At 36.6% G+C, this 27,436-nt stretch overlaps 2 protein-coding genes across 4 annotated transcripts; both read left to right on the top strand.

Annotated features, from left to right (window-relative positions):
* The first annotated feature begins 273 nt into the window (after nt 1–273).
* Nucleotides 274–6,748, top strand: LOC114701759 (prolactin-3D4-like). 2 transcript variants are annotated; one of them, XM_028881932.2, is made up of 5 exons: nt 274–380; nt 1,535–1,692; nt 3,042–3,149; nt 5,163–5,342; nt 6,395–6,748. In XM_028881932.2, exons 1-5 carry the CDS (start codon nt 350–352, stop codon nt 6,584–6,586), a joined length of 669 nt encoding a protein of 222 aa, XP_028737765.1. In that variant the 5' UTR covers nt 274–349; the 3' UTR covers nt 6,587–6,748. The 2 variants fall into 2 exon arrangements, with proteins under 2 accessions (XP_028737765.1, XP_037061756.1); XM_037205861.1 differs by having other exon boundaries at nt 293–380; nt 1,538–1,692.
* A 13,873-nt stretch (nt 6,749–20,621) lies between these two features.
* LOC114701771 (prolactin-3D1-like) lies at nt 20,622–27,393 on the top strand. Of its 2 annotated transcripts, none has more exons than XM_037205860.1 (5): nt 20,622–20,751; nt 21,884–22,038; nt 23,425–23,532; nt 25,848–26,027; nt 27,076–27,393. In XM_037205860.1, the coding sequence occupies exons 1-5, from the start codon at nt 20,721–20,723 to the stop codon at nt 27,271–27,273; spliced, it is 672 nt and encodes a 223-aa protein (XP_037061755.1). In that variant the 5' UTR covers nt 20,622–20,720; the 3' UTR covers nt 27,274–27,393. The 2 variants fall into 2 exon arrangements, with proteins under 2 accessions (XP_037061755.1, XP_028737786.1); XM_028881953.2 differs by having other exon boundaries at nt 20,643–20,751; nt 21,881–22,038; nt 27,076–27,288.
* Nucleotides 27,394–27,436: the final 43 nt, after the last annotated feature.

Genomic DNA, 27,436 nt, shown 5'->3' with positions numbered 1-27,436 from the left:
AAAGAATTGGGGAATAAGTCTTTTCTCCTGCTTACCTGAAAATGAGTAATGAATGAACAGAGATGGTCTTTCTGATTCAGAGAATGACTTGAATTCTATAGATCTTATGGGGGAAAAGCAGTGTGACACATATTGACATATAACTATGGTAAATGTAAAGAGGATGTGAACAAACCTGGAGGGAAGAACGTCACTGATCTATAGATGTTGATTCAATCTGGCCCCCAGCAGGTCTGGCTTTGGGTAAAATCTGGTGGTATATATGGGAGGTGGAAAGTTGACTGAAGGCAGCACTCAGGTAAGCAGCTTTCCCGAGTTGAAGTTCATACCGTGGTGAATCATCTCAAAGATGCCGCTTGCTTTGACTTTCCCAAGCTCTGGTAAGTAGCCATTCACTGGGTACCTCTTACAGTCTAAGTAATCCTTAGACTTAGTATATTTCACAAAGACTGTTTTTAGATTAGTTTTTTTTTTTTTTTTTTTTGGTGTGGTCTGCTCTGAATTTTGGAGAGAACTGATATTTGATCATGCTTAATCTAGAGAGAAGTCAACACAGAGCTGAAAGAACTCTCTATATTCTAGTTGCTTGATTAAGTTTGAGCTCAGATTTTTCCATAGGCATTTCCTTGTGTAATAGACGAGGCAATTCTCAGAGTTATATTGTGTTGTCTTTATTAACAGGATGGTAAAATGGAACATCGTTACTGATACTTAAGAGCCATTAGATGTGTAACATCTTCCATTTTAAAAGTCACAGTATAGAACAAAAGATAATACAACAGAGCTGGGTGGCTGTGGTGCATGCTTTTAAACCCAGCACTTAGAGGCAGAGCCAGACAGATCTCTGCGAGTTCCAGGCTAGCCTTGTCTACAGAGCGAGGTCCCAGATAGGCACCAAAACAACTCTAAGTAACCATGTCTTGAAAAACAATGATAATAATAATCATAATCATAATCATCATAATCTTAGAACTCAAAGTGTTCCATTTGCAATATGGAGAAATTAGGGTATATTGAAAACACAATATTAAACAAAGATGTAGTTCAATTGCTTCAAGCACAGAAATAGGAAGATATAATTAATTTGTGTGACAAGCTTGGGTAACTGCTCACATAAATCAATCTGAATAAACTATTAAATCACCCCAGTCTTAAGTGATATGTACAAGGAAAGTGAATTAGTTACAATAATAATGTATTTAATAAAATGAAAGACAACAAAAATTCTCTAGAATTTCAAAGATGTGCAGATAATGACTTGAAGACTGTGGTTCCTGGTTAATCAAACTCTATGTGTTTGCAAACTGAAGAAACTCTTTTGGAGCAAATGCAAACTGTGAAAAGTCTCCCACATGTCAAACTTTTACTGGAAAAGTGTAGCTATCTCTGTATTTTACCAGTTGAAAAAGTGAATGCTCTAGCAAGGTATATCAAAAAAATTCACATAGCAGAGGGCCCTCAGAACACATTCCCAGCTTGTTTAACTGTTGTAACCTGATTTGTATAGATCACCTCATTGCCATTTCTCTGACAGCAGGGGTATGTATGTTACTGATGGTGTCAAATCTGCTGCTTTGGGAGCATGTGGCCTCCAAACCAACTGGCTTTGTGTCCACTGAAGACCTGTATGACCGAGTGGTTGATCAGTCTCATACTACGTATTTCCTGGCTGCAGATTTATACCATGAATTTGTAAGTAATGTCCTTGCCTCTGGATTCTTTTCTAAAAGTACCTTCACATAGCTAATCACTAATGAAATTGGAATGACTCATGTATCCAATTCCAAATAATTCAATTTATAAGTAATAGAAAGAATCATACAGCAAAATGTATAAAGGGCAAAATATGAAGTTTCATAAAATCTCAAAAAGAATTCAGTGATATTTCAAATTTTTCTTTTCTAACTTTAACAATAACAACTTTGAACTTCTTAGTTGGAATTTTGATTTCCTTGTATCCAGAGGTTCTGTATTCATGAACATTCCTTACTGACTGATCTGAAGATAACTAGTACAGGGTAATTGAAGTTAGTTGGGTGGAGAGAAAAAATTTAAGCAAATTGAAATCATGTAAACAATAAACATAATAAAACAACATAGTTACAGATAAGCTCATAAATGCAAACAATCCGGGGTTATCATTTTTAACAATGAATGTCTTAGTGTAATTGAAGGGCTACATTAGACACAAACTATATTCCCTCTCCCCCAGTGATTTAACTCATCTATCAGGGCCTGTCAGTGAGGAAACAGCAAAGCAAATGTCCACTGAATATTGAGCATATGGATTATATATCACTACATTTATAGGGAATATACATTGGCATTGTTGTTTTCCATTACTAGTTTTCTCATACCTCTCATTCTTCCTCTAATCTTCTAGCTGTACAACATTGCTAAGAACACTTTAACTCTTTTAAATTTGTTGATAGTTAGAATTAACTGATTTGTATTTTCTTAAGAAATATCTTATGCAAATACATCCTTCGTATCATTAGCACAGAAACTTTGAATATTTATGTGAATTCTTCACTCTGTGTTATTTCCTTAAAATGCAACTAGAATTTAATGGTTAATTATTGATTGTAATAATATTTATGAACCCTACATTTATTATGAACATTTTTATCATGTTGACACTTGTTGATATTTGAGAACCAAGTTATAAATGAACAGTTCTTTTATTAAAAAAACGGTGTGTGCCATTGAAGAATAATTATTTCTATGACACTCATTCTAGAAAATCTGATACTTAAAGATGTAAGTAATTAGAAGTTTAGGTGCATCTTATTGCTTTCTTTCCAAACAATAACATTAGCAAGTACAATACAAGGAAGCAGTAAAGTAGGGAAGAGATTGAGAGGAATGTTGAGTAGATTGCATGCAGAAGGGAAGGAAGGGTAGGCAGATGGTGTTTCCATCATTCTACTGCTTCAATTTTTGTTCTTAAATATCAAAAATGTAGGGTTTATCAAACATACAATGTTAGTTAGGACTCAATTCTGAATGCCCAGTTAACTAAATCATTTAATTTTATCCAGGACATGAAATATTTCAGGAGCAGTTGGTACAAGACCAGAATGCCCAGCCTATGCCACACTGCTTCCATCCACACTCCACAGTCTCGTGATGAAGCCCATGAAACAAAAGTAGGTTTCCTCCCTGTTTTTTATGAAACAAGTTATGCTATACAAAGGTAACTGTGCTGATTACTAAGCCAACAAGAGATGTGTAAATTTCTGATCCCATAGATCAAAATAGATGTGGCTGTCAGAGAACAATCACATCATAGAACTGATAACTAACTTAGCACTAACTAAAATGCTTGCCAAATCATATTGTCCCAGAATTGTAATTGTCTTCATAGAAAACTGTTTTTACCAACACCTGCTTTTTCCAGGAAAGTTTTGATCTGAACTGGACATTCATTATTAATATATAAATACACATATAAATCAAATCCCTTTGTGTTTGTAATATAACACTAAAGGATCCTCCTCTGGCATCAAGTTAAAAAACTAAGCAGTGTGTCCTTTCTTTTTATTTTTCTAAACTCTCCTGGACCTATTTCTGTTCCATCCTAATTTATACAGTCTTCCCTGACTGATCTGCCTTAGACTACCTACATCTTAACTGTACAAAAGACTCTTCTCTAAAATATATCATGTTCCTCTGAATGACTTCTGTTTTGAAGACATCTACATAACTCTGAAGATCTAATGTATATGTATTATGATCTCTTCACTCTGGCTACTTGTCATAAACATCAATTTTATTTATATAAAATTAATACATATAGCAATTTCACAGACATAATCTATTCTCCAGTCATGCTGGTATTACCAACAAAAATAACTCATATACAAGATATTCTCATGAATAAAGTGTGGTTATCATAAAGAAAAAAGAAACAGAACAAAATATTTTTACAGATTACTTTTCTACACAATGGGAATAGCATACTGATGACACTGAAATATTTAATTTTGAAAAATAGTCTCTGATAACAGTACTTTTAAGAAGACAACGAACTATGGTTCCAAACAGTACACAGAAGTCATTTCCCTTGCATATTAAGTAAGAATTTACACTAAACTTCTTTCATGTCATGTAATCATTCTTACTCCTTATTATCTAACACTACTGGCAATAAGTTGATTATCACCATTGGTGTCTCCATTTATTCATAAATATTTTATTTATATTATAGTTGAGGCCAGGCGGTGGTAGAGCATGCCTTTAATCCCAGCACTCAGGAGGCAGAGTCAGGTGGATCTCTGTGAGTTCGAGGCCAGCCTGGGCTACCAAGTGAGCCCCAGGAAAGTGCAAAGCTAAGCACAGAAACCCTGTCTTGAAAAACCAAAAAAAAAAAAAAAAAAAGATTATAGTTGAATTACACTCTGTTCTTTATTTCCATAGACTGTAAGATTCCTTATAAACATCACAGTAAACGGCTAACTAAAGAATTTATTTTGTATGACTCTGGCATTGTGCTAACAATTACAGGCCAAAATTCCATTCTGATTTCTACCAATGCCTGGAATTAAAGCAATTCTTAATAATAATTTTTCTTGTGTATATGTCAATAATTATACAACTCCTCTAGAATCAAGGGTAGCAGGAATCATGCAGATAAAAGAAAAAGTAGGACTTTGGAAAGTATTTTGTCTGAAGTCACCTGTTATAATAGTCTACCATAATATAAATATCTTAAGTAAGTATATGAGAGACCAATTTGATTCAGTGGTATAGAAGTGATTAGAAGCATTAACCACTGAGATTATTGGCATCAATGTAATATGAGTCATATTTTGGACAACTCCTGAGCCCTGTAAACCTACTTTTCTCATAGGCAGGGCAAGCAATCAAATAGAACAGTTCAAACAACTAGGACAAACAGTAGAACGTAAATGAAAAATGAAATATGCTCATTTTGAACAGTCAAAATTATTAAGCCCCAATTTGTTTTATTAGGCAAAGTAGAATTCAGTAGCTGAAATTGTATTTTCAGGTAATACTTAAATATTTTGAAGTCATTTACATATATTACTACTAATAAAAATACACTGTAGTATGCCTCCATTGTGAAAAAAAGCACAGCTATCTATCAACACAGCTGTATGTCACTTAGTTTAAGGTAATATCTAATGATGTTTTCCTAGACTGAAGACCTTCTCAAAACAATGATCAATATTTCCCATGCCTGGGAAGAACCGCTGAAACACCTGGTTTCTGCAGTGCCCACCCTCCCTGAAGCTTCTGATAAAATGCTGAAAACAGCCAATGCTGTGAAGGACAAAACCCATGTGCTTCTGGAAGGAATGAAGACCATACTCAGTAGGGTAAGCTGTTTCAACATGCGTCTTTGTTCATCCTATGTATAAAGTTTGTGAATTGTGTAACTCAACAAGAATTGTGAAATGCCCAAATACAAGGTCACTTAATAAGCTCTTAGAACAGTGATCTCTGTAGAAAATAGTTCTGTGCCTCATAGTCATTTTGACAGTGGCTTTCCTGGATGGGGTGGACACTACAGCCTAATGTGCAGAAGATCATATAACAGTCATTGCCTGGATTGCCTGCACACAATACATTAAGTGAAATATACTGCTCATCTTCAAGGATTCAATAGAGTGTATACAATGTAGAATGGATTTATCTGAAATGAAGGAAAGGATCAGGACACTCTACCAGAACTAATATGGTATGAAGTACACATCAGGGAAAGTCCTGGGCACATGTAACACTCCCCAAAGTGAAAGTACTGATACTAGCCTTTCATTGTCTTTTAGTTAATTCAATATTTACATTCAAATAGTGCCTCCTGGTTCACTATCTGTCTGCTTGTGTATGGATCTGTCTTATCTAAGATCAGTGGCATGTCAGAAAATACATATGCCTGTCTCCAAATTATGTTTTGATGTCTAATGCCTTTACCCCAATTTCTAGGATTTCTCATTATAAATTTATAGTCCTCTGTGTTTTACAAAAATCAATTAACAATTTATACAGAACATGCACTGGAAGATGTCTCGTGTCTGTAAGTGCCTTCCTTCCATGTGTGAGGACCTGAGTCCAGTTCCAGGATTTGTGTCAAATGGGTGATGCGGTGTCTTCCCTTAGTAGCCCTTGGACTAGTGACTCAGACTTAAAGAGATTAGCAATGAGTTGCAGGTAAAAGTAAGAGCAGATTTCTCAAAAATCAAAGTAGGCTTCACTGGAGGAACTTTACCCAAAATTGACCACTGACCTCCAATCATGTCTATTACACACACACAGAGAGAGAGAGAGAGAGAGAGAGAGAGAGAGAGAGAGAGAGAGAGAGAGAGAGAGAGAGAGAGAGAGAGACCTATGAGGGGTTAATGTGACTAACATCTGTCCATTTGATGTTTAGAGCCAACATGAAGTTGAAAAAGATTCGTACCCTGTCTGGTCTGGACTGGCAGACTTGCAATCATCTGATGAAGACACTCACCTTTTTGCCTTTTATAGCCTGGTCCGCTGCCTGAGAAGGGACACTCATAAAATTGACGCTTTCCTCAAGCTCCTGAGGTGCCGAGAGGTCTTTAAAAATGAGTGTTTTTAAGAATGAGTGCAGACTGCACAACCCTGCAATGTCCTGCTGACATGAGGCTTTTTGAACAAGAACTGTAGTGCTTTTATTTCATCTCAGTGCATCCATGGCTATAATGGATCTCTTTTATACAATAAAATCTAATTCTTTAGAAACAACAGATTTAACATGAAATTCCAAGAGTCTTTTGTTCATTTAATATAATACGGATCCAGGCTTTTGTGATGTGCATGTAAAAATCTGAACTTTGACAAGTGTGGTTGATATATTGTGCACCCCAATAAAACTTATCCGGGAATCAGAGAGCAGAACAGCAACTAGATTAGACATAGGAGCCAGACAGTGGTGGCACAGATGCCTTTAATCCTATTACTTGGGAGGCAGTGATCTGTCTGGATCTCTGTGAGTTCAAGGCCACACTCTGGACAGAACCAGGCATGGTGGCACATGCCTTTAATCCCAACACTTGAGATCTAATGTCTTTGCTACCAAGGATTTGGGAAGCACAACTGCCTTTAATCCCAGCACTAGGAAGAAAGTGATGTCTAGGCAGAGAAAGGTAATTTGCCTTTAATCCCAGGAAGTGATGGCAGGAAGCAGAATGGTATATAAGGCATAAAGACCAGTAACAAGAGGCCTTTTAAGCAGTTCAACTGAGATCCTCAGGGGTGGGAACTCAGAATCTTTCAGTTCAAGGATTTGTGGAAACAAGATCAGCTGAAGAGTTGATGAGGTGAGGTTGGTTGTGGCTTGTTCTGTCTCTCTGATCTCTCAGAATTCACCCCAATTTCTGGCACTGGGTTTTTTTTATTAATGAGACCTTTTAGAAATTCAAGTTACAAAATTAATTTAAACATTCAAAAATGTAAGTAGGAAAGAAGAGTGAAACAGATCTATATTTCTCTAGTGCCCATCTGCCACCTTAATCACTCTAAGGACCTCCTTAGAAAAGAACCTGAATTTCCCATTTATGTAGCTCAGAATTTGAGACTATTTTACTACTTTAAAAATGAAAATATAAAACAACAGGTGGTGGTTGCACATGCCTTTAATCCCAGCACTTTGGAGGCAGAGCCAGGCAGATCTCTGTGAGTTCGAGGCCAGCCTGGGCTACAGAGTGAGATCCAGGATAGGCTCCAAAGCTACACAGAGAAACCCTGTCTCAAAAAACCAACAAAAAATATAAAACAAACAAGTCTTTCCCACATTTATAGACACAGTGCAACAGGCCAGAGGACGTGGTGACATGTTTCTCAGTGGTGATATTCAAATTGGAGTCTGAAGTTTTCAGGCAGGATTAAGAGAAAGCATAAGTAATCTATAAGGATAGCAACGGGAAAGCAGAAAAGATATTTGGGAAGAAATAGCAGTTACTCACTTTCACACGAAGATGGCTGTGTGAAATAAATTTCTAAATAAACAAATGTTATACTAAGATCAATATAATGGCTGATGCACTCAGTCGAAATAAATCAGAAGTATTTCAGTGGTAAATGAAGATGAGAATATGAAAGCAGAGTTTCAAGATGCAGATGGTTTAGAACTGGACACTTGAAAGCATGATGGAACACTGACAAATAGGAAGATATCACATCTAACAATTCTTCTTGAAGATTCTATGATATAACTATTCTGATTATGTACAAAACTCTGAGGTAGTCACATATACAGCACTTTAGAGAAGTAGTAAATAACTATAAATCATGTTTCTTCTAAATGGGTACTAGTAATTTCCTATGATGTTATGATATACACATCACTCCAGGGTAAGCACAGGAAAAGCCTGGTTTTTAATAGAGGATTCATAATTTCGGCAGGAAAAAAATCATTGTTATGCAGTAAAGAATGATGGATGTCAATGTAGGTATTGAAGGCAATTTGGAGACTGAAAGAAATACTTTAGATGTGGAAAACAAAATAATATTAATCCAGTTTTGGGGTTTGTGGACCGTTTAAGTTGGTAGACACGGACTGAGTCCAGGCAAAATTTGAGATATCATGGAGTAGTTATACAAAAAGTCTGTGTAAGAAAGTCAGCTTGGCTAAAAGGAAAGAAACAGGATAGCAGGAACATCACTAGTACAACTCTAGGATAAAAGAAGCAAAGATTAAAAGAGACCAAGAAACTGAAGACTAGAATAACTGAGTGATGAAAAATCCAGAAGAAGACAGTGAGATAAATAAAGCTTGGTATAAATATTCATGAACTTTCTTTTCCTATATTTTATTATTCTATTTGCCAGAATTACTATAAATAATCTTAGGTTAATAAATAATAAACCAACATACTCACAAGGCTTTACTATGGCTCAGTATAGCAGAGTCTTCAGTGATAGGGTTTAAATATCGTGTTCTAGAGGGTAACCTAGAGCAATGGCAATAACCTGTATTGTTTGACAGTCTATGAGGCTCTCATTGGCCAACAATTTTGATAGAAGTGACCCAATCCTAACAAGGTGCATTTACTTGTTATCCTGTGGAGTCTAATATGTATATTGTTGTCCCACTGTAGGATAATTCCATTGAGCTTTTTTAAAATGTAAGTATATGCTTATATTTTAGGAAACTACTATAGTAAAAATTTTCACATTACTTTTTCTGAAAGCCTTTAGTATTAATTTATCTCTACATATATTTATTTTTCTGTCCTGCCCTACAATCCCTCACATCATTTAACATTTCTAAAAGAGTCATTCTACACCAAAGGGGCCATTACCCACAGGTTGAGAATCCTTGTTTTAGGAGAAGAATAAGAAAATCAAGATATTTTCTTTTTTTTCCTTAATCTTGTGACACTGAGTATATAACAAATTTTGGATAAGTCTCACTCTTAGGACTAGCTTCTCTAGATATATTAAATAATATGTTGTAATGTGTTATTTTCTTTCCCCATTTTTTTAGAAGGACACAGAACATGAATTTGCCAGGTAAAACATGGAAGACATTCATGAAGAGTATAATAAGGAGGAATTATAATGAAATAATTTTTGTGCATTTCTCAAAGAAGAATGAAAATATTTTAAAGTTGAATAATTTTAGATATCTACTTCTAATATGTAAAAGAATATTCCATTTTAGTCACTGCTGAAACCTGAAATATTTCTAAGTTCATCTAAATGTGACTTTACAACAGACCTGTCTCCTTGCACACAGCTTTCCAAAATGCCCAGTAATAAGCAGAGATGTCCTTTCTTTATGAAAATCATTTACAGCCAAAACAGATTTATGTAGAATGGACACAAAAACACAATGAAACAATGGAAGTTTAGAAATAGACTCATAAGAAAGTGGAAAATTACCTGTATAAAAGCAGGAATATAGTTTGCCTGCTAATGATTGAAGGCATATGAGCCTACTTAGGAGTGACATCTTCAATATGAGCATTGTGGGAATTGCATTGAAAGTTCAGTTAACTCAACTGTTTGACAATAATTTTGTGGTGATAGTCATATACTTCAAAACATAAAGGCATTTGTTTCTAAGCCTAATAAATTGACTACAATCCTTGAGACTCTCACTATTGGAGGAGAGAACCAACTCTGGCATGCAAGCCTTTGATCTCTACAGGAAAGCCCTAAGTGTGCAATTACATGCATGTCTCAAAACAGTCATATGTGTATAGATATACAATTAAATGCAAAAAAAAAAACCTTTAAGGGAACGACCTAGATGCCCCTGAACCAAAGAATGAATAAAGAAAATGTGATACATTTAAACAATGAAGTATTTTTCAGTGGTAAAAAACAATGACATCATGAAGTTTGCCAGCACAATGATGGAACAAGAAATAATCTTCCTGAGTGGGGTAACTCAGACCCAGAAAGACAAACGTGGTATATACTCACTCATAGGTGGATAGTAGATGTAAAGCAAAGGATAATCTACAGCCCCCAGAGAATCTAGGTAACAAGGAGGTCCCTAAGAGGGACACATTGATTTCCATGTGGAGGGGAAATAGATGAGATCTCATGGGTAAACTGGGGGTGGGGGAATTAGAGGAGTGGTGATGGGGATGGGAACATGAGGGATTAAGATGATTGAGTTGGGGGAGGGATGTAGATGGAGATATCTAAACAGAGGATGCCATTGTGGAGTGAGGAAGTAACCCGGTGCCAGAATAACTTATGGGAATCCACAAGTGTGACCCCAACTAAGACTCCTATCAACAGTGGAGAGGGTGCCTGAACTGACTTTCTCCTGTAATCAGACAGATGACTACCCTAATTGTTATCACAGAACCTTCATCCAGTAACTGGTGAAAGCAGTTGCAGAGATCCACAACCACGCACTGGCCTGAGCTCTGGGAATTCAGTTGAAGAGAGAGAGGAGAGATTATATAAGCAAGGGGAGTCAAGATCATGAAGGAGAAACCCATAGAGACAGATGAACTGAGCTCAGGGACTCTAGACTGACAGCTTGGGAGCCTGCATGGAATTGAACTAGGCACCCTGCTTGTGGGTGACAGTTATGTAGCTTGGTGTGTTTCTGGGGCAACTAACAATGTGACCAAGATCTGTCCCTGGTGCATGAGCTGGCTCTTTGGAAACTATTTCCTGCGGTGGGTTGCCTGTCTCTGCCTTGATGCAGGGGGAAAAAGTTTGTTCTTGCCTCAAATTGATCTGCCATGTTTTGTTGATTCCCATGGGAGGCCTTACCCACTTGTAGGAGTTGCTACGTGTTGGGGGTCAGTGGGTTAGAATGGAGTTGCTGGAAGGGATTTAGAGAAGTGGGAGGGAAAAGCGAGGTTTGTATCTAAAATAAATTTTAACAGATTAATAAAATAAATAACTTATAAAAAATTTCTTACTCTAATATTCAAATATCAATCTTGTCATGTCACTTAATTATAATAAGTCCAAAAAAGGAGCTGATTTTAAAAAGAAAAAAACATGGCTTGTTCAGGCTCCTTATCTTCCTTTTCTAGGAGTCTCTCATAGGGCCACCATCATAGGTGCCAGGAACTTTTCTTTTGCATTAGGTTTCCTTACTAACCACTAAAAGTACCCTAGAGGTCACTCACTGTGCTTTCCTCCTCTGCCCCTTCCTCCCCTACCTGCTCTCTCCTTTCCCTGTGCCAACCCACAACCAGTACACCCACAAACTGTACTGTTGTTCCTCTTCCCAGGGAGAGCCCTCCATTCCTGATAGAGCTCTCCTTGTTAGCTTCTCTGGGTCTACAGATTGTCATGGGATTAAACTTAATTAAAAGCTCACATCTACTTATAAGTAAGGAAATTCCATGTTTGTCTTTGGGTCTGAGTTGCCTCACTCAGGATAACTATTTTTTTCTAGTTCCTTTCATTTCCCTGAAAATTTCATGATGTCATTTCATTCTAACACCTGTAGAATACTCCAATATGTAATATACCACATTATCTTCAGCTATTCTTCATTTGAGGGACAACAAGGTTGCTTCCAGTTTGTAGTTATTATTAAAAAAGCTGCTATAAATGTTGTTGAGCTACTGTCCTTGTAGGATGGGGCTTCTTATAGGTACATGCCCCAAAATGGTATAGCTCAGTTTTGAGATAGACCAATTCCCATTTTTCTGATGAATGACCATATTGATGGCCACATTTTCTGTAACCAGGCAAGGCTCCCAATGGAATGACAGGGACACCAACCTAACCAGAAAACTTTTGACCCACACCTGTAATGCCTTCAAGATGTGCTCTCAGAGCCTGTGGGAATGGCAGACCAATGACTTATCTAACATGGGGCTTAAGCCATGAGAGGGAGTACATTCCTCTCATTGACTGGATGGCCAGGAACTGGAAGCTGGGTGACTTAGAGCCCTAAGGTAGAACAAAACACAACTGAGACAAAAGAAAAAGTCTCAGACCCAAAGACAAACATGAAATTTCCTTACTTATAAGCAGATGTTAGCTTTTAATTAAATCAAAAGAAATGATTCCTAATAATATTATGCTATACTCATAGATTGATGCCTAGCCTAATATTTATCAGAGAGGCTTCCTCCTGCATCATCCTGAGCAGATGCACATACCTACACCTAAATATGATGGAGTTCAGGAAAACTGCAGAAGAGATGGAGGAGGAATTGTAGGTGTCAGGAGGGTCAAGGACACCAGAAGAACACAGCACACAGAATAAACTAAGCAGGGCTCATAAGGGCTCACAGAGACAGAAATAACAGTCAAGGACCTTTCATGGGACTGTTTAGCTTGTGGTTTTAGTTGGACTCCTAAAAGTGGGAATAGGAGTGTCCCTGACTCCCTGCTCTTGGGACCATTTTCTTCCTACAGGGTTTCCTAACCAAGCTGTGATAGGAGTGTGTTGTCTACATTTACTGCATCTTCTTATGCTCTATCCATTGATATCGTTGGAAGTCTGTCCTTTTCTGAAGCTAGAGGTGGCACAATGGATCCAAGGGAAAGGGGTGGTTTTAGGGGGCATTGGGAGAAGTGGAGAGGCTATAATCAAGATGTCAGAGGGAAAAATGAAGATAAAAGTTTATTTCACAACTTAAAATCAGGTATCAAGCAGAATCAATATACTCTTGTTTACTCAAAATGAAATATTTGAGAATTTAATAGAGAAACCCTTTCTATAAAGATTATTCTCTGTGTTTCAGGTCCCATCTTTTTAAGGATTTCTTTTATATTAAACTAGATTTTTTTCACATGAAAATAAATAAGAAAAACATAGTTGGTCCTATTTAGTGAATTTACATTCTATTTATACTGTGGTTATAAAATTTAATTTCAAATATAGTTTATCTACATTAAGAAAATGAATGTAAGTTATTCCTTCCATTGTTTTCCTTTTATTTTATTTTACAATATCATTCAGTTCTACATATCAGCCACCTATTCCCTTGTTCTCCCCCCTCCTGCCCCCCCCCCCTGCCCCCCAAGCCCACCCGCCATTCTCACCTCCTCCAGGGCAAAGCTTCCCCTGAGGACTAAGATCAACCTGGTAGAATCAGTCCATGCAGGTCCAGTCCCCTCCTCCCAGACTGAGCCAAGCGTCCCTGCATAAGCCCCAGGTTTCAAATAGCCAACTCATGCAATGAGCACAGGACCCAGTACCACTGCCTAGATGCCTCCCAAACAGATCAAGCCAATCAACTGTCTCACCTATTCAGAAGGCCTGATCCAGCTGGGGGGCCCTCAGCCTTTGGTTCATAGTTCATGTGTTTCCATTCATTTGGCTATTTGTCCCTGTGCTTTATCCAACCTTGGTTTTAACAATTCTCACTCATATAAACCCTCCTCTTTCTCTCTAATTGGACTCATGGAGCGCCACCCGGGGCCTAGTCATGGATCTCTGCATTCAGATCCCTCAGTCCTTGGATGGGGTTTCTGGCATGACTATTAGGGTGTTTGGCCATCCCATCACCAGAGTAGGTCAGTTCCGGCTGTCTCTAGACCATTGCCAGCAGTCTATTGTGGGGGTATCTTTGTGGATTTCTGTGGGTCTCTCTAGCACTTTGTTTCTTCCTTTTCTCATGTGGTCTTCATTTACCATGGTCCCCTATTCCTTGTTCTCCCTCTCTGTTCTTGATCAAGATGGGATCTCCCACTTTCACAGGCTCTCTTTCCCTCGACCATCGCCCTTCATTACTCCCACTCATGTCCAGGTTGTTCATGTAGATCTCAGCTATTTCTTCATCATTGGGCGATCCTTGTGTCTTTCTTGGGGTCCTGTTTTCCAGGTAGCCTCCCTGGTGATGTGAGTAGCAGTCCAGTCATCCTTGTTCCACCTCTAGTATCCTCCTGTTTGTGAGTACATACCATATTTGTCTTTTTGAGTTTGGGTTACCTCACTCAGGATGATTTTTTCTAGATCCATCCATTTGCCTGCAAACCGCATGATGTCATTTTTTTTCTCTGCTGAGTAGTATTCCACTGTGTATATGTGCCATAATTTATTTATCCATTCTTCAGTTGAAGGGCATATAGGATTTTTCCAAGTTTTGGCTATTACAAACAATGCTGTTATGAATATAGCTGAGCAAGTGCTCTTGGGGTATGATTGAGCATTTTTCGGGTATATGCCCAAGAGTGGTATAGCTGGATCTTGGGGGAGATTGATTCCCAATTTTCTAAGAAAGCACCATATTGATTTCCAAAGTGGTTGTACAAGCTTTCATTCCCACCAGCAGTGGAGGAGAGTTCCCCTAGTTCCACATCCTCTCCAGCATAAAGTGTCTTCAGTGTTTTTGATCTTAGCCATTCTGACATGCATAAGGTGGTATCTCAGAGTTGTTTTGATTTGCATTTCCCTGATGATTAGGGATGTTGAGCAATTCCTTAAATGTCTTTCAGCCATTTGGGTTTCCTCTGTTGAGAATTCTCTGTTTAGTTCTATAGCCCATTTCTCAATTGGACTGTTGGTCGTTTTGATGTCTAATTTCTTGAGTTCCTTATATATTCTAGATATCAGTCCTCTGTCAGATGTGGGGTTGGTGAAGATCTTTTCCCATTCTGTAGGCTGTCGCTTTGCCTTGTTGACCATATCCTTTGCTTTACAAAAGCTTCTCTGTTTCAAGAGGTCCCATTGATTGATTGTTTCTCTCAGTATCTGTGCTACTGGTGTTATATTTAGGAAGTGATATCCTTTGCCAATGCATTCAAGACTACTTCCTACTTTCTCTTCTAGCAGATTCAGAGTAGTTGGATTTTATGTTGAGGTCCTTGATCCACTTGGACTTAAGTTTTGTGCACAGTGACAGATATGGATCTATTTGCAGCCTTCTACACTTTGATATCCAGTTATACAAGCACCATTTGTTGAAGATGCTTTCTTTTTTCCATTGTACACTTTTGGCCTCTTTGTCAAAAATTATATGTACATAGGTGTGTGGGTTCATGTCAGGGTCAAACTCCGGTGTAGAGAACCTGCTGCAGAAGATTTATAATTTCTTTAAAAAGCTAAAATAAGAGCCATGAAAATGCATAGCTTTTTAATGTTAAATATTCCTTTCAAATATTTAATGTGCTCTCAGCAAATTGACATCTCACAATCTTACTTCAAAATTCCTACCACATCTGCTCTCTCACTTTTTCCTTTCATGCTCATGTCTTCTTATTTGATCGCATGAAATCTCCTTGGTACAATGTGTAAATGTCATGGGTTAAATCATCTACCTGATCATGGGTAGTCTCTCAGAGCCTTCATTCCTGTAGAAAAATTGCTCTCCTCTCCCCAGAAGGGATCACTACAATTAACAGCTCAGAAAGTTATAGGACTTCATTAGCTCCCTTTTAAGTGATTATGGAGTATTATCCTGGTTTGATCATATGCAGCTCATAAAATATCGAAAGATTTTCTATGAATACGGGTGTGTAATGGCCCTCACATTTCTTAAAAATACTGTCTTTCTGCATACTTACCTCACTGGAAGCTGAATATTCTCAACAATTTGCACTGTGAATGCTCAACAGTAACTAATTTCTGAATAAATATCTATACAGCACATAAGAATGCTGCTGATATGAACTGAGAGCTTCCCAAATCATTGAGTATAAAATGAAACACTTATGGGACAGTTAATTTCAATGTTTTTAGCAGAACAATGGAATGAAATTCTCCTGTAAGACCTATACATAAGCAGACAAGAGATTTTGACCTGATTAATAAAAGCATAAATGATTTTTATCTTGTTGAGTATGCCTCATGCCCTACTATTGATGCAGCTCTTGTTACAGTGAACATATGATGGCATGCCAGTCAATATAGGAAATCACAGGTTTGATGATACCTGGATAATCCTGTTGGTAACACTTTCTCCTCTTGCATAATTAATCATAATTTATACAGTATGAATTTTATCCAGTAAGTATCAATATTCTAAACTAGTACTGTGACTCATGTATGTGATGTCAGCAGCCTACTGGAAAAGAGAAGAAACAAGATTTTTGTAAGACCTTGCTATAACCATAAAGTATCAATAAATAGAGGTACCTTGCATTCACATCTGAATATAGCATAGAGTGAGACAGTGAGAAAGAGACAAAGAGCAACAGAAAAACAGAAACAGAGACATAGGCACACACACAGAGAGACACATACACAGAGAACACACACATTCTTTAAATTTAATATTTCAAATCTATTATCCTCACTTAGACAATGGCAGTAGCAGTCTTTAGGTCACAGATATATGAGATACTATTACATGATATTAATCCTATCAGGGATTAGTGAAAGCACATTCACTCACACCAGAGAGAGTGACAATGGTAGACCAAAGTTAAAGAATCATCAAATTCCGTATTTGTGCTTATTGTGATCTTATTGTGCTTAAATGCACTAGTAGTAGGGAAAGATTACAGACAAGAGAAGACATTACAGAAGGAGAGTTAGATCTCCATAAGCTCAGTCCAGGATGGATGAAACCTCAGGGGAACTAGAAAACTACAGCACAATACATAATATGCCAGCAGCTCAAAGGTTGTGGAGCTGATTTTCAGTCAGTCTGATAGGCCTGACACTCTCCTGGTCCATCCAGCTGCTTCTCTGTCTCCTCCATGGAACACAGCAGGCCTGGGAGTGTTTTGGTCAGCTCAACTTGTCTGGAAGTGTCTCCCTGCAGTCTTCCTAGTGCATACATTCTGGCGTGGAGAATCCTACTAAATGTGATGAATTTCAGGGTCTTCCTAAAGCTGTGGAACTGCTTCCTACCTCAGCTAAATGAGGTTCCCAGAAGAAGGGAATTTTTCATACCCTCTTAAAACATTTTGTTCATATCCCTTTTATGATTCTTTTTCTTACTAAGCAGCTCACCAAGATGGACCGATTTAATTTTAATGGAAATGGATAAACAAGAGATGTTTGACTTTGTAGAACCCCACATAAAGCATACTCTGTAAGATGATTCTACATAACTTTGACAAAACAAATGAGGAAATAAAGATTTAAGAAAATAAACATAAGAATACCACAAAAGACTAAGTAGAATCCCGAGAATCTTTTTCTGTTGCATGAAGACTGGAAATTTACAGTCACACAGAAAAAACCAATTAAGGAAAATATTCAACCAAATTATTAAATGTAGATTTTTTTTACAAACTATCAAAAGCAAAAAGTACATATCAAGTTCAACACTGAATTTTCTATAACTCTTCAAATCATGATATACAGCAACCACAGCCTTCTATATATGTAAATCATGTCACTATTGTGGAAGGCACTGTCTGTGAATTGTTTACATTATAAACACATGGACCTGAATTTGATCCTCAGAAGTGATGGCACCTGGTATAATGTCCTGAACTTAGCACTGGGGAGAAAGACACTCAAAGATTCCTGGATGTCTTTCCATTCTTTTTTATCCTAATTAGTGATGTTCAGCTTGGCGAGGCAAATTTTTAAAGTGAGGTTAACAGTATTTCTGAGAATGACGCCATGGCTTTTATCAGGCCAGTATAAGTGCACACATATGCTCACACACACACACATAATAAAGATATATAAACACCTTAGAGCACCACATAACCAAAGGTTGTGGGGTGTGTGTGTGTGTGTGTGTGTGTGTGTGTGTGTGTGTGTGTGTGAGTGTGCGCGCATGTGTACCTATTCAACAAAATTGTATGGATGTAACAGTTACAGCCTTAGTCTTACATCAGAACACCAGGAAAAAAAAACTACTAACCCTAAAGAATTCCCTGATAATGATCACAGTGATAGTTGGTCATTAACTTTTCTGATGGTGAACTTAATGCAAAGCTGTCTATGTGTAGGGGATCCTTAAACTAATAATATCAGTTTCTCTAATTTCACCAGAAATTATGTAAAAAAGAATTAGTAAAGGAAAATGAGCTTGATTTTGTTCTTTACCTTCTGCCAAAACTGGGAGAGAGTGCAAAATGTAAATTTCTCCTTCCACCCATGTCAGGGGACATCCTACAACCTCTAAAAGTATTTAGGACACAGCTGAGTACATATCTAAGTCTGACTATGATGCTGAGAAATTGTCACTACCTTGAAGGTTATGTGACCCCCACATTGTCCCTGCTCTGATGCAGAAAAACAATTGCAGGATATAAGAACTTTAAATACCATTGATCTGCAGAGTTATACTCTGGGTAGACAGAGGATAGGAACATCTCATCTTTTTGGATGTTGCTAATGAGCAAAACTGCTACATAACTAATGAATACATTATAATGTTTCAGTGAAAAGAAGTGATAGTTTGATAGCCAAGGAGTAGGGCACACTCATTTTGGCTATATTATAATCAGAAATCAGAACTAAACCAGAGAATGGTGATTACCATAGAAAGGTTATGAACAATCCAAGTATTTAAACAATCAAGATGGGCTGTGGGGGGGGGAGAGAAGTCTGTCTTTGGAATCTAAGTGTCACAATAATGGCTTTAAGTCAAGTAGATACTAAGGCATCAAAGTATACTATGAAAATATCCCTCTTGTATTAAGAATATGAAAGGGAATGGGTTATGTTGATTTATGTTTATATAATATAGAAGTTTACTTCAGGGTGATTTATAGAAAAACTTACATTATTGTAAGTAAAGGGAGATGTTAAGATGGAAATTTTAAAGTCATTATTGGGCCTCTAAGTAAATAGATCTTTATTAATAAACAGGTTGTAGTCACCAGACTTCTGTAGTTCATGACTCATCCCTTAAGGAAGCTTGAGGGTTCAGTGAAAGTAGTAGAACCTAGAAGGATGTGGTCCTAATTGACCCCGTAATGCACCTAAGCATCCCCTCAATTTTTTTTTAAATTTTGAGGTGCAGTAAAATTCAAAATTCCAAGATGAGACATATGGTATAATGGCAGATTATAGATAGCTGGAATAATTTCTCCTGTACATTCTCACATAATCAACTTTCTCCATTAATAGTTGATAAACATAAGTGATTTTCCTCCTCCAGTAGACTTTGTTATAATTTTATTTGTATTCTTACAGATTATCAATATCAATAAAGTTCACATTAACTAAAAACTGTCTACCATTTCTAATTTCTCCATGAAATAGAGCTATGCTCTGAATGTCTTACTGGTTTTGTAAAACATCTTGAAAAACAATAAACACAGTGGTGAAAATAAAATTGGGACTCATGAGGCACAGAAAAAGAAAAGCCATATATATATATATATATGTTAATTAAAATCCCAGTGTCAAAGTTGGTTTCTTCTCTAGATCTTTTTCCTGTGAGGTACATGATACCAAAACTTTATCCATGTTGCTGCTTCTGTTGTTATTTGCACAGCAGAAATAAATGGTTAGTCCAATTGCTAAAGAAATTGAATATTTTGCTCAAGTAAAATAATCCTTTTGAGCTTCTATGATATAGGATCTATTGCAACTTGGAATAACTTTCGTGGTGATCCTGGTCACTATATAGACAATTTCAACATAATTACCTAAAATTGCTATAATTCAGTGACAGGATACAGCCATCAGAAACATTGATAGAGTTTAGTAAGTAGGAAAACCATGGCACAGCATTTGCCATTGCAACCTACAATTATCAGATATATTCAAAGTCTCAAGACACATAAAGCAATCAATATGTTATATTTTAAGACAGCAAAAATAAGGTGCCTAAAAATCTCATGATCTGCATTTATAAGTAGACTTTTCATCAATGGGTATGAAGTTCTTGTCAAAATGCCTTCTAAACATTTGTGTTTAGACCTGTTGATTACTGGAACTGTTATTTATTGAGATAAATATTTTACAGTGTTAATGGTTGACTTATGTGGAGATAGGGTACATTATAGAAAACATTTATCATTACCAGAAACACTAGGAAATATTGCAGAAGACACGACAGACATATAAGACATTTAACTAGGGAAAAGAATTGGGGAATAAGTCTTTTCTCCTGCTTACCTGAAAATACGAAACCAATGAACAGAGGTGGTTTTTCTGATGTAGAGAATGAGTTGCATTCTATAGACCATCTGGGGAAAATGCAGTGTGACACATATTGATATATAACTGTGGTAAATGTAAATAGGATGTTAATAAACCCTGAGGGAAGAATGTGGCAGATTTATAGACACAGATTAAATCTAGCCCCCAGCTAGGTCTGGCTTTGGCTACAATCTGGTGGTATATATGGGAGGTGGAAAGTTGACTGAAGGCAGCACTCAGGTGAAGCAGCTTTCCCGAGTTGAAGTTCATTCTGTGGTGGATCATCTCCAAGATGCCACTTGCTTTGATTTTACCAAGCTCTGGTAAGTAGCCATTCACTGGGTACCTCTTATAGTCTATGTAACCCTTAGTGTATATTACATCAAGTTTGTTTGTAGAGTAGATTTTCTTTGGTCGGATCTGCTATGTATTTTGGAGGGGACTAATATTTGGTTATGCTTAATCTAGAGACAAGTCAGCTCACAGCTGAAAGACCTCTCTATATTTTACTTTCTTGATTAAGTTTGAGTTCAGATTTTTTAAGTACAAACTTCCTTGTGTTGCAGACACAGGCAGTTCTCAGAGTTATATTGTGTTGTCTTTATGAACAGGAGTGCAAAATGGGACACCATTACTGATACTTAAGAGTCATCAGTTTTATAATCTCTTCCATTTCAAAAGTCACAGTCTATACTAAAAATAATTCAACTCAGCTGCATGGTTGTGGTGCACACCTTTAATCCCAGCACTGAGAAGGCAGAGCCAGGCAGATCTCTATGAGTTCAGGGCCAGACTGGTCTACAGAGCAAGGTCCAGGATAGGCACCAAAACTACACAAAGAAACACTGTCTTGAAAAACCAATAATAATAATAATAATAATAATAATAATAATACACTTCAATCTGTTCAATTTTATCATAAGAAATTTGTGTATATTGAGAAAATGAGAATAAATTAGTAGTAAACTGTGTCAAGCACAGGAATAGGAAGTTATAATTAATTTGTGTGCCCAGCTTGGATATCTGCTCACATAAATCAACCTGAATAAACTATCAAATCACCTCAGTCTTAAGTGATATATACAAGGAAAATGAATTAGTTACAATAATAATGTATTTAATAAAATGAAAGACAACAAAAATTCTCTAGAATTTCAAATATGTGCAGATAATGACTTGAAGACTCTGGTTCCTGGTTAATCAAACTCCATGTGTTTGCAAACTTGAGAAACTCTTTTGGAGCAAATGAAAACTGTGAAAAGTCTCCCACATGTCAAACTTTTACTGGAAAAATGTAGCTATCTCTGTATTTTGCTAGTTGAAAAAGTGAATGCTCTAGTAAGGTAAATCAACCAAATTCACATAGCAGAGGGCCCTCAGAACACATTCCCAGCTTGTTTAACTGTTGTAACCTGATTTGTATAGATCACCTCATTGCCATTTCTCTGACAGCAGGGGTATGTATGTTGCTGCTGGTGTCAAATCTGCTGCTTTGGGAGCATGTGTCCTCCAAACCAACTGGCTCTGTGTCCACTGAAGCCCTGTATTATCGAGCGTTTATTCAGTCTCATGCCGCATATTTCCTGGCTGCAGATTTATACCATGAGTTTGTAAGTAATGTCCTTTGCTCTGGATTCTTTTCTAAAAGTACCTTCACATAGCTAATCCCTAATTAAATTGGAATGAGTCATGTATCCAATTCAATTTTTCAATTTATAGGTAATAGAAAGAATCATATAGCAAAATGTATAAAGGTCAAAATATCAAGTTTCATAAAATTCTCAAAAACTGGAAAAAATTCAATGATATTTCAAATTTTCCTTTACTAATTTTAACAATAACAACTTTGAATTTCTTCACTGGAATTTTTGGTTTTGTGGTCATACATCCTGGGTTCTGTCTTGATGAGCATTCTTAACTTACTGATCTGAAGATAACTAGAACAGGGGAAGTGAAGTTAGTTGGGTGAGTGGAGAGAAATAAACCTAAGGAAATTGAAATCATGTAAACAGTGAAAAACATAATAAAACAAAATAGCTATAGATAAGCTCGTAAATGCAAACAATCCCAGTTTATCATTTTCAGTAATGGGTGTCTTAGTGAAACTGAAGGGCTACATTAGACACCATCTATATTCCCTCTCCCCCAGGGATTTAACTCATCTATCAGGGCCTGTCAGTGAGGAAACAGCAAAGCAAATGTCCATTGAAAATTGAGCATATAGATTTCATATCTCTATATTTATAGGGAATATACATTCTTGTTGTTATTTTCTCATACTAGTTTTGTCATACCTCTTATTCTTCTCTCCTCATCTTCTAACTGTACAACATTTCTAAGAATGCTTTAACTCTTTTAAATTCTTTGACAGTTAGAATTAAGTAATTTGTATTTTCTTAAGAAATATCTTATGCAAGTACATCCTTCATATCATTAGTATAGAAATTTTAAATATTTATGTGAATTCTTACTTCACTCACTGCTGAATATTTTCTTAAAATGTAACTAGAATTGAATGGTTAATTGATGATTGTAACAACATTTGTGACTCTTACATTTATCATGAACTTTTTATTGTATTGACACTTGATGATATTTGAGAGCCAAGTTAAAATGATCAATTCTTATTTAAAAAAATCAGTTTGTGCCAATAATAATAATTATTTTAAATATGGATATATAGTCACAATTCTATGACAGTCAGCCTAGAAAAACTGATACTTAAAGATGTAATTAATTAGAGGTTTGGGTGCATCTTAGTGCTTTCTTTCCAAACAATAACAATAGCAAGTGCAGTACAAGGGAAGAGATTGAGAGGATGTTCAGGTAGATTGCATATGGAAGGGGAATAAAAGGTAGGCAAATGGTGTTTCCATCATTCTACTGTTTCAATTTTTGTTCTTAAATATCTAAAATGTAGGGTTAATCAAACATAGCATGTTTGTTTCTACTCAATTCTGAATCCTTAGTAAACTAAATCATTTAATTTCTTCCAGGAAATGAATTATTTCAATACCTCTTGGATCAAGAACTGGAGGCTCAACCTATGCCACACTGATTCCATCCACACCCCACAGTCTCATGAAGAAATCCATGAAACTAAAGTAGGTTTCCTCCCTGTTTTATAAGAAACAGATTATGCTATACAGAGGTAACTGTGCTGTGTGTGATTACTAAGTCAACAAGAGGTGTGGTAATTTCTGATCCAATCAAAAATGATGTGACTCTCAAGAACTATCACATCATACAGATGATAACCTTAGCACTAACTAAAATGTCTGCCAAATCATATTGTCCCAGAATTGTAGCTGTCTCATATAAAAATATTTTTATCAACACCTTCTGCTTTTCCCAGGGGAGTTTTGATCTGAACTGGACACTCATTTTTAATATATAAATATACATATAGAGTAAGTGCAAATACCTTCGTGTTTATGGTATATAGCACTAAAGAATTCTCCTCTGGGATCACATTACTAAACTAAGTCATGTGCCCATTCTTCTTATCTTTCTAAACTCTCCTGGACCTATTTCTGTTCACCCTAATTTATACAGTCTTCCCTGACTGAAATGCCTTTTCCTACCTACATGTTAACTGTACAAAAGACTCTTCTCTATACTATATCATGTTCCTCTGGGTGGCTTCTGTTTGAAAGACATCTACATAACTCTGAAGATCTAATGTATGTGTGTTATGATCTCTTCACTCTGTCTACCTGTCATAAACATCAGTTTTATTTATATAAACTTAATATATATAGCCATTTCACAGACTATTTCTGCAGTCATTCAAGTGTTGTCAAGATAAATAACTCCTATACAAGATATTCTCATGAATAAAGTGTGTTTATAATAAAGAAAAAAAACAGAACAAAATATTTATACAGATTGATTTCTACACAATATAAATAGCACACTTTGACACTGAAATATTTAATGTTGAAAAACAGTCTCTCTGATAACAGTACTTTTAAGACACCAATGAACTGTGGCTCCAGACTGTATGCAGAAGTCATTTTCTTTGCATATTAAAGAGAATTTACACTAAACTTCTTTCATGTCATGTAATCATTCTTAATCCTTTTTCTAATACTGCTTGCAATATGTTGGTTATCACCATTGATGTCTCCATTTCATTCATAAACATTTTGTTTAGATTATAGTTGAATTACTCTCTACTCTTTATTATCATATCTTGTTGATGTAACCAACAGTCTTATTAAATAAGAAACACAGAAACAATGTAAAAGAGAAAGCCGAGAGGTCAGAGCTCAGAGCTAAAACCTCACCCTTCCGCCTGCGGTGTCCCAGCTTCCTGAAAGAACTATTTCCTGTCTGTTCATCTATTTATAGTATTTTGTTCTGCCTTCTCATTGGTTGTAAACCCAAACACGTGACTGCCTCGTCACTGTCTGAATGTACAGCCCCCTAGGTCTTAAAGGCATATGTCTCCAATGCTGGCTGTATCCCTGAACACACAGAGATCTATGGGATTAAAGGCGTGTGCCACCACCGGCACACTCTTGCTATGGCTCTAATAGCTCTGACCCCTGGGCAACTTATTAACATACAATCAAAATCACATTTCAGTACAATTAGATTACCACCACAATATCTACTATTATTTATAGCCTCTAAGAGTACTTACAAACATTATAGTAAACAGCTAACTAAAGAATTTATTTTGTATGACTCTGGCCTTGTATTAACAGTTACCGGGTCAAAATTCCAATCTGATTTCTACCAATGCCTGGAATGCTTTAAAATATTTTTCTTCTGTACAAGTCAATATGCAACCCCTCTAGAATTAAGGGCAGCAGGAATCATGCAGATACAAGGAAAGCAGGATTTGATTTTATTAAGTATTTTGTCTAAAGTCACCTGTTTTAATATTTTACCATAGTAAAAATTCTCAAGTAAGTATATGAGAGACCAATTTGATCCAGTAGTATAGAAATGATTTGAAGCTTTAACTCCTGACATTGTTGGCATCTATGTAATATGCGTCATATTTTGGACACCTTCTGAGCCCTATAAACCTAATTTTCTCCAGTCTAATGCTCTCCCAACTGAGCTCATTCGGTGGCTAAACCTAATTTTCTCATAGGCTGGGTAAGCAATGAAAGAGAACAGTTCAAACAACCAGGACAAATGGTAGAATGTAAAAGAAAAACAAAATATGATCATTTTGAACAGTCAAAATTATTAAGACCCAATTTGTTTTATTTAGCAAAGTAGAATTCAGTAGCTGAAATTTTATTTTCAGGTAATATTTATATATTTTGAAGTCATTAACATATATTACTACTAATAAAAATACACTGTAGTTTGCCTCCATTGTGAAAAATGCACAAGTATCTATCTACACAGCTGTATAGATACACTTAGTTTAAGGTGATGTCCAATGATGTTTTCCTAGACTGAAGACCTTCTAAAAGCAATGATCACTATGTCCCATGCCTGGGAAGAACCACTGAAACACCTGATTTCTGCAGTGCCCACTCTCAAGGAAGCTTCTGATAAAATGCTTCAAAGAACCAATGCTTTGAGGAACAGAACCCTTGTGCTTCAGGAAAGAATGAAGATCATATTTACCAGGGTAAGCTGTTTCAACACGTGTCTTTGGTCATTCTATTTATAAAGTTTGTGAATTGTGTAACTCAACAAGAATTTTGAAATACCCAAATACAAGGTCACTTACTAAGCCCTTAGAACAGCGATCTCTGTAGAAAATAGTTCTGTGCCTCATAGTCATTTTGACAGTGGATTTCCTGGATGGGGTGGACACTACAGCCTAATGTGTAGTTGATCATATAAGTCATTGCCTGGATTGCCTGCACACAGTACGTTAAGTGAAATATACTGCTCATGTTCAAGGATTCAATCGAGTATATAAAATGTAGAATGGATTTATCTGAAAGGAAGGAAAGTATCAGGACACTCTACCAGAACTAATATGGTATGAAGGACACATCAAGGAAAGTACTGAGAACATGTAAAACTCCCCAAAGGGAAAGTACTGATACTAGCCTTTTCATGGCATTTTACTTAATTCCATATATACAGCCAAATAGCACCTCCTGTACACTTGTGTATGGATCTATCTCATCTGAGATCAGTGGCATGTCAGAAAATACATATGCCTGTCTCCAAATTATGTTTTGGTTTCTAATGCATTTAGTCCAACATCCAGGGTTTCTCATTATAAATTTATCATCTTCTGTGTTTTACCAAAATTAATTAAAAAATTATAAGGCATATGCACTGGCAGATATCTCATGTCTGTTAAGTGCCTTCCTTCCATGTGTGAGGACCTGAGTCCAGTTTGAGGATTTGTATAAAGTGGGTCATGTGGTGTCTTCCCTTTGTAGTCCTTAGACTAGTGGCTCATACTTAAGGAGATTAGCCATGAGTTGAAGGTAAAAGTAAGAGCAGATTTCTCAAAAATCAAAGTAGGCTTCACTGGAGGTACTTTACCCAAAATTGACCAGTGACATCCAAATCATGCCTATTACACACACACACACACACACACACACACAGAGAGAGAGAGAGAGAGAGAGAGAGAGAGAGAGAGAGAGAGAGAGAGAGAGAAACAGAACTCATGAAGGGATAATGTGAATAATACCTTTCCATTTGATGTTTAGAGCCAGAATGAATTTGAAAAAGATCCCTACCCTGTCTGGTCTGGATTGGCAGACTTGCAGTCATCTGATGAAGACACTCGCCTTTTTGCCTTTTATAGCCTGCTCCGCTGCCTGAGAAGGGATACTCATAAGATGGACACTTACCTTATGATGCTGAGGTGCCGAGAGCTCTTTAAAACTGAGTGTTTTCATGACTGAGTGCTGACTGCATAACCCTGCAATGTCCTGCTGTCATGAGTCTTGTTGAACCATAACTGTAGTGCTTTAATTTCTTCTCAGTGCATGCATGGCTATAATGGATCTCATTTATACATTGAAATCTAATTCTTTAGAAACAACAGATTTAATATGAAATTCTAAG

This window comes from Peromyscus leucopus, chromosome 5 (assembly GCF_004664715.2).
Source record: "Peromyscus leucopus breed LL Stock chromosome 5, UCI_PerLeu_2.1, whole genome shotgun sequence".
Taxonomy (NCBI): Eukaryota; Metazoa; Chordata; class Mammalia; order Rodentia; family Cricetidae; genus Peromyscus; species Peromyscus leucopus.
This window is presented reverse-complemented; position numbering and strand designations above follow the sequence as displayed.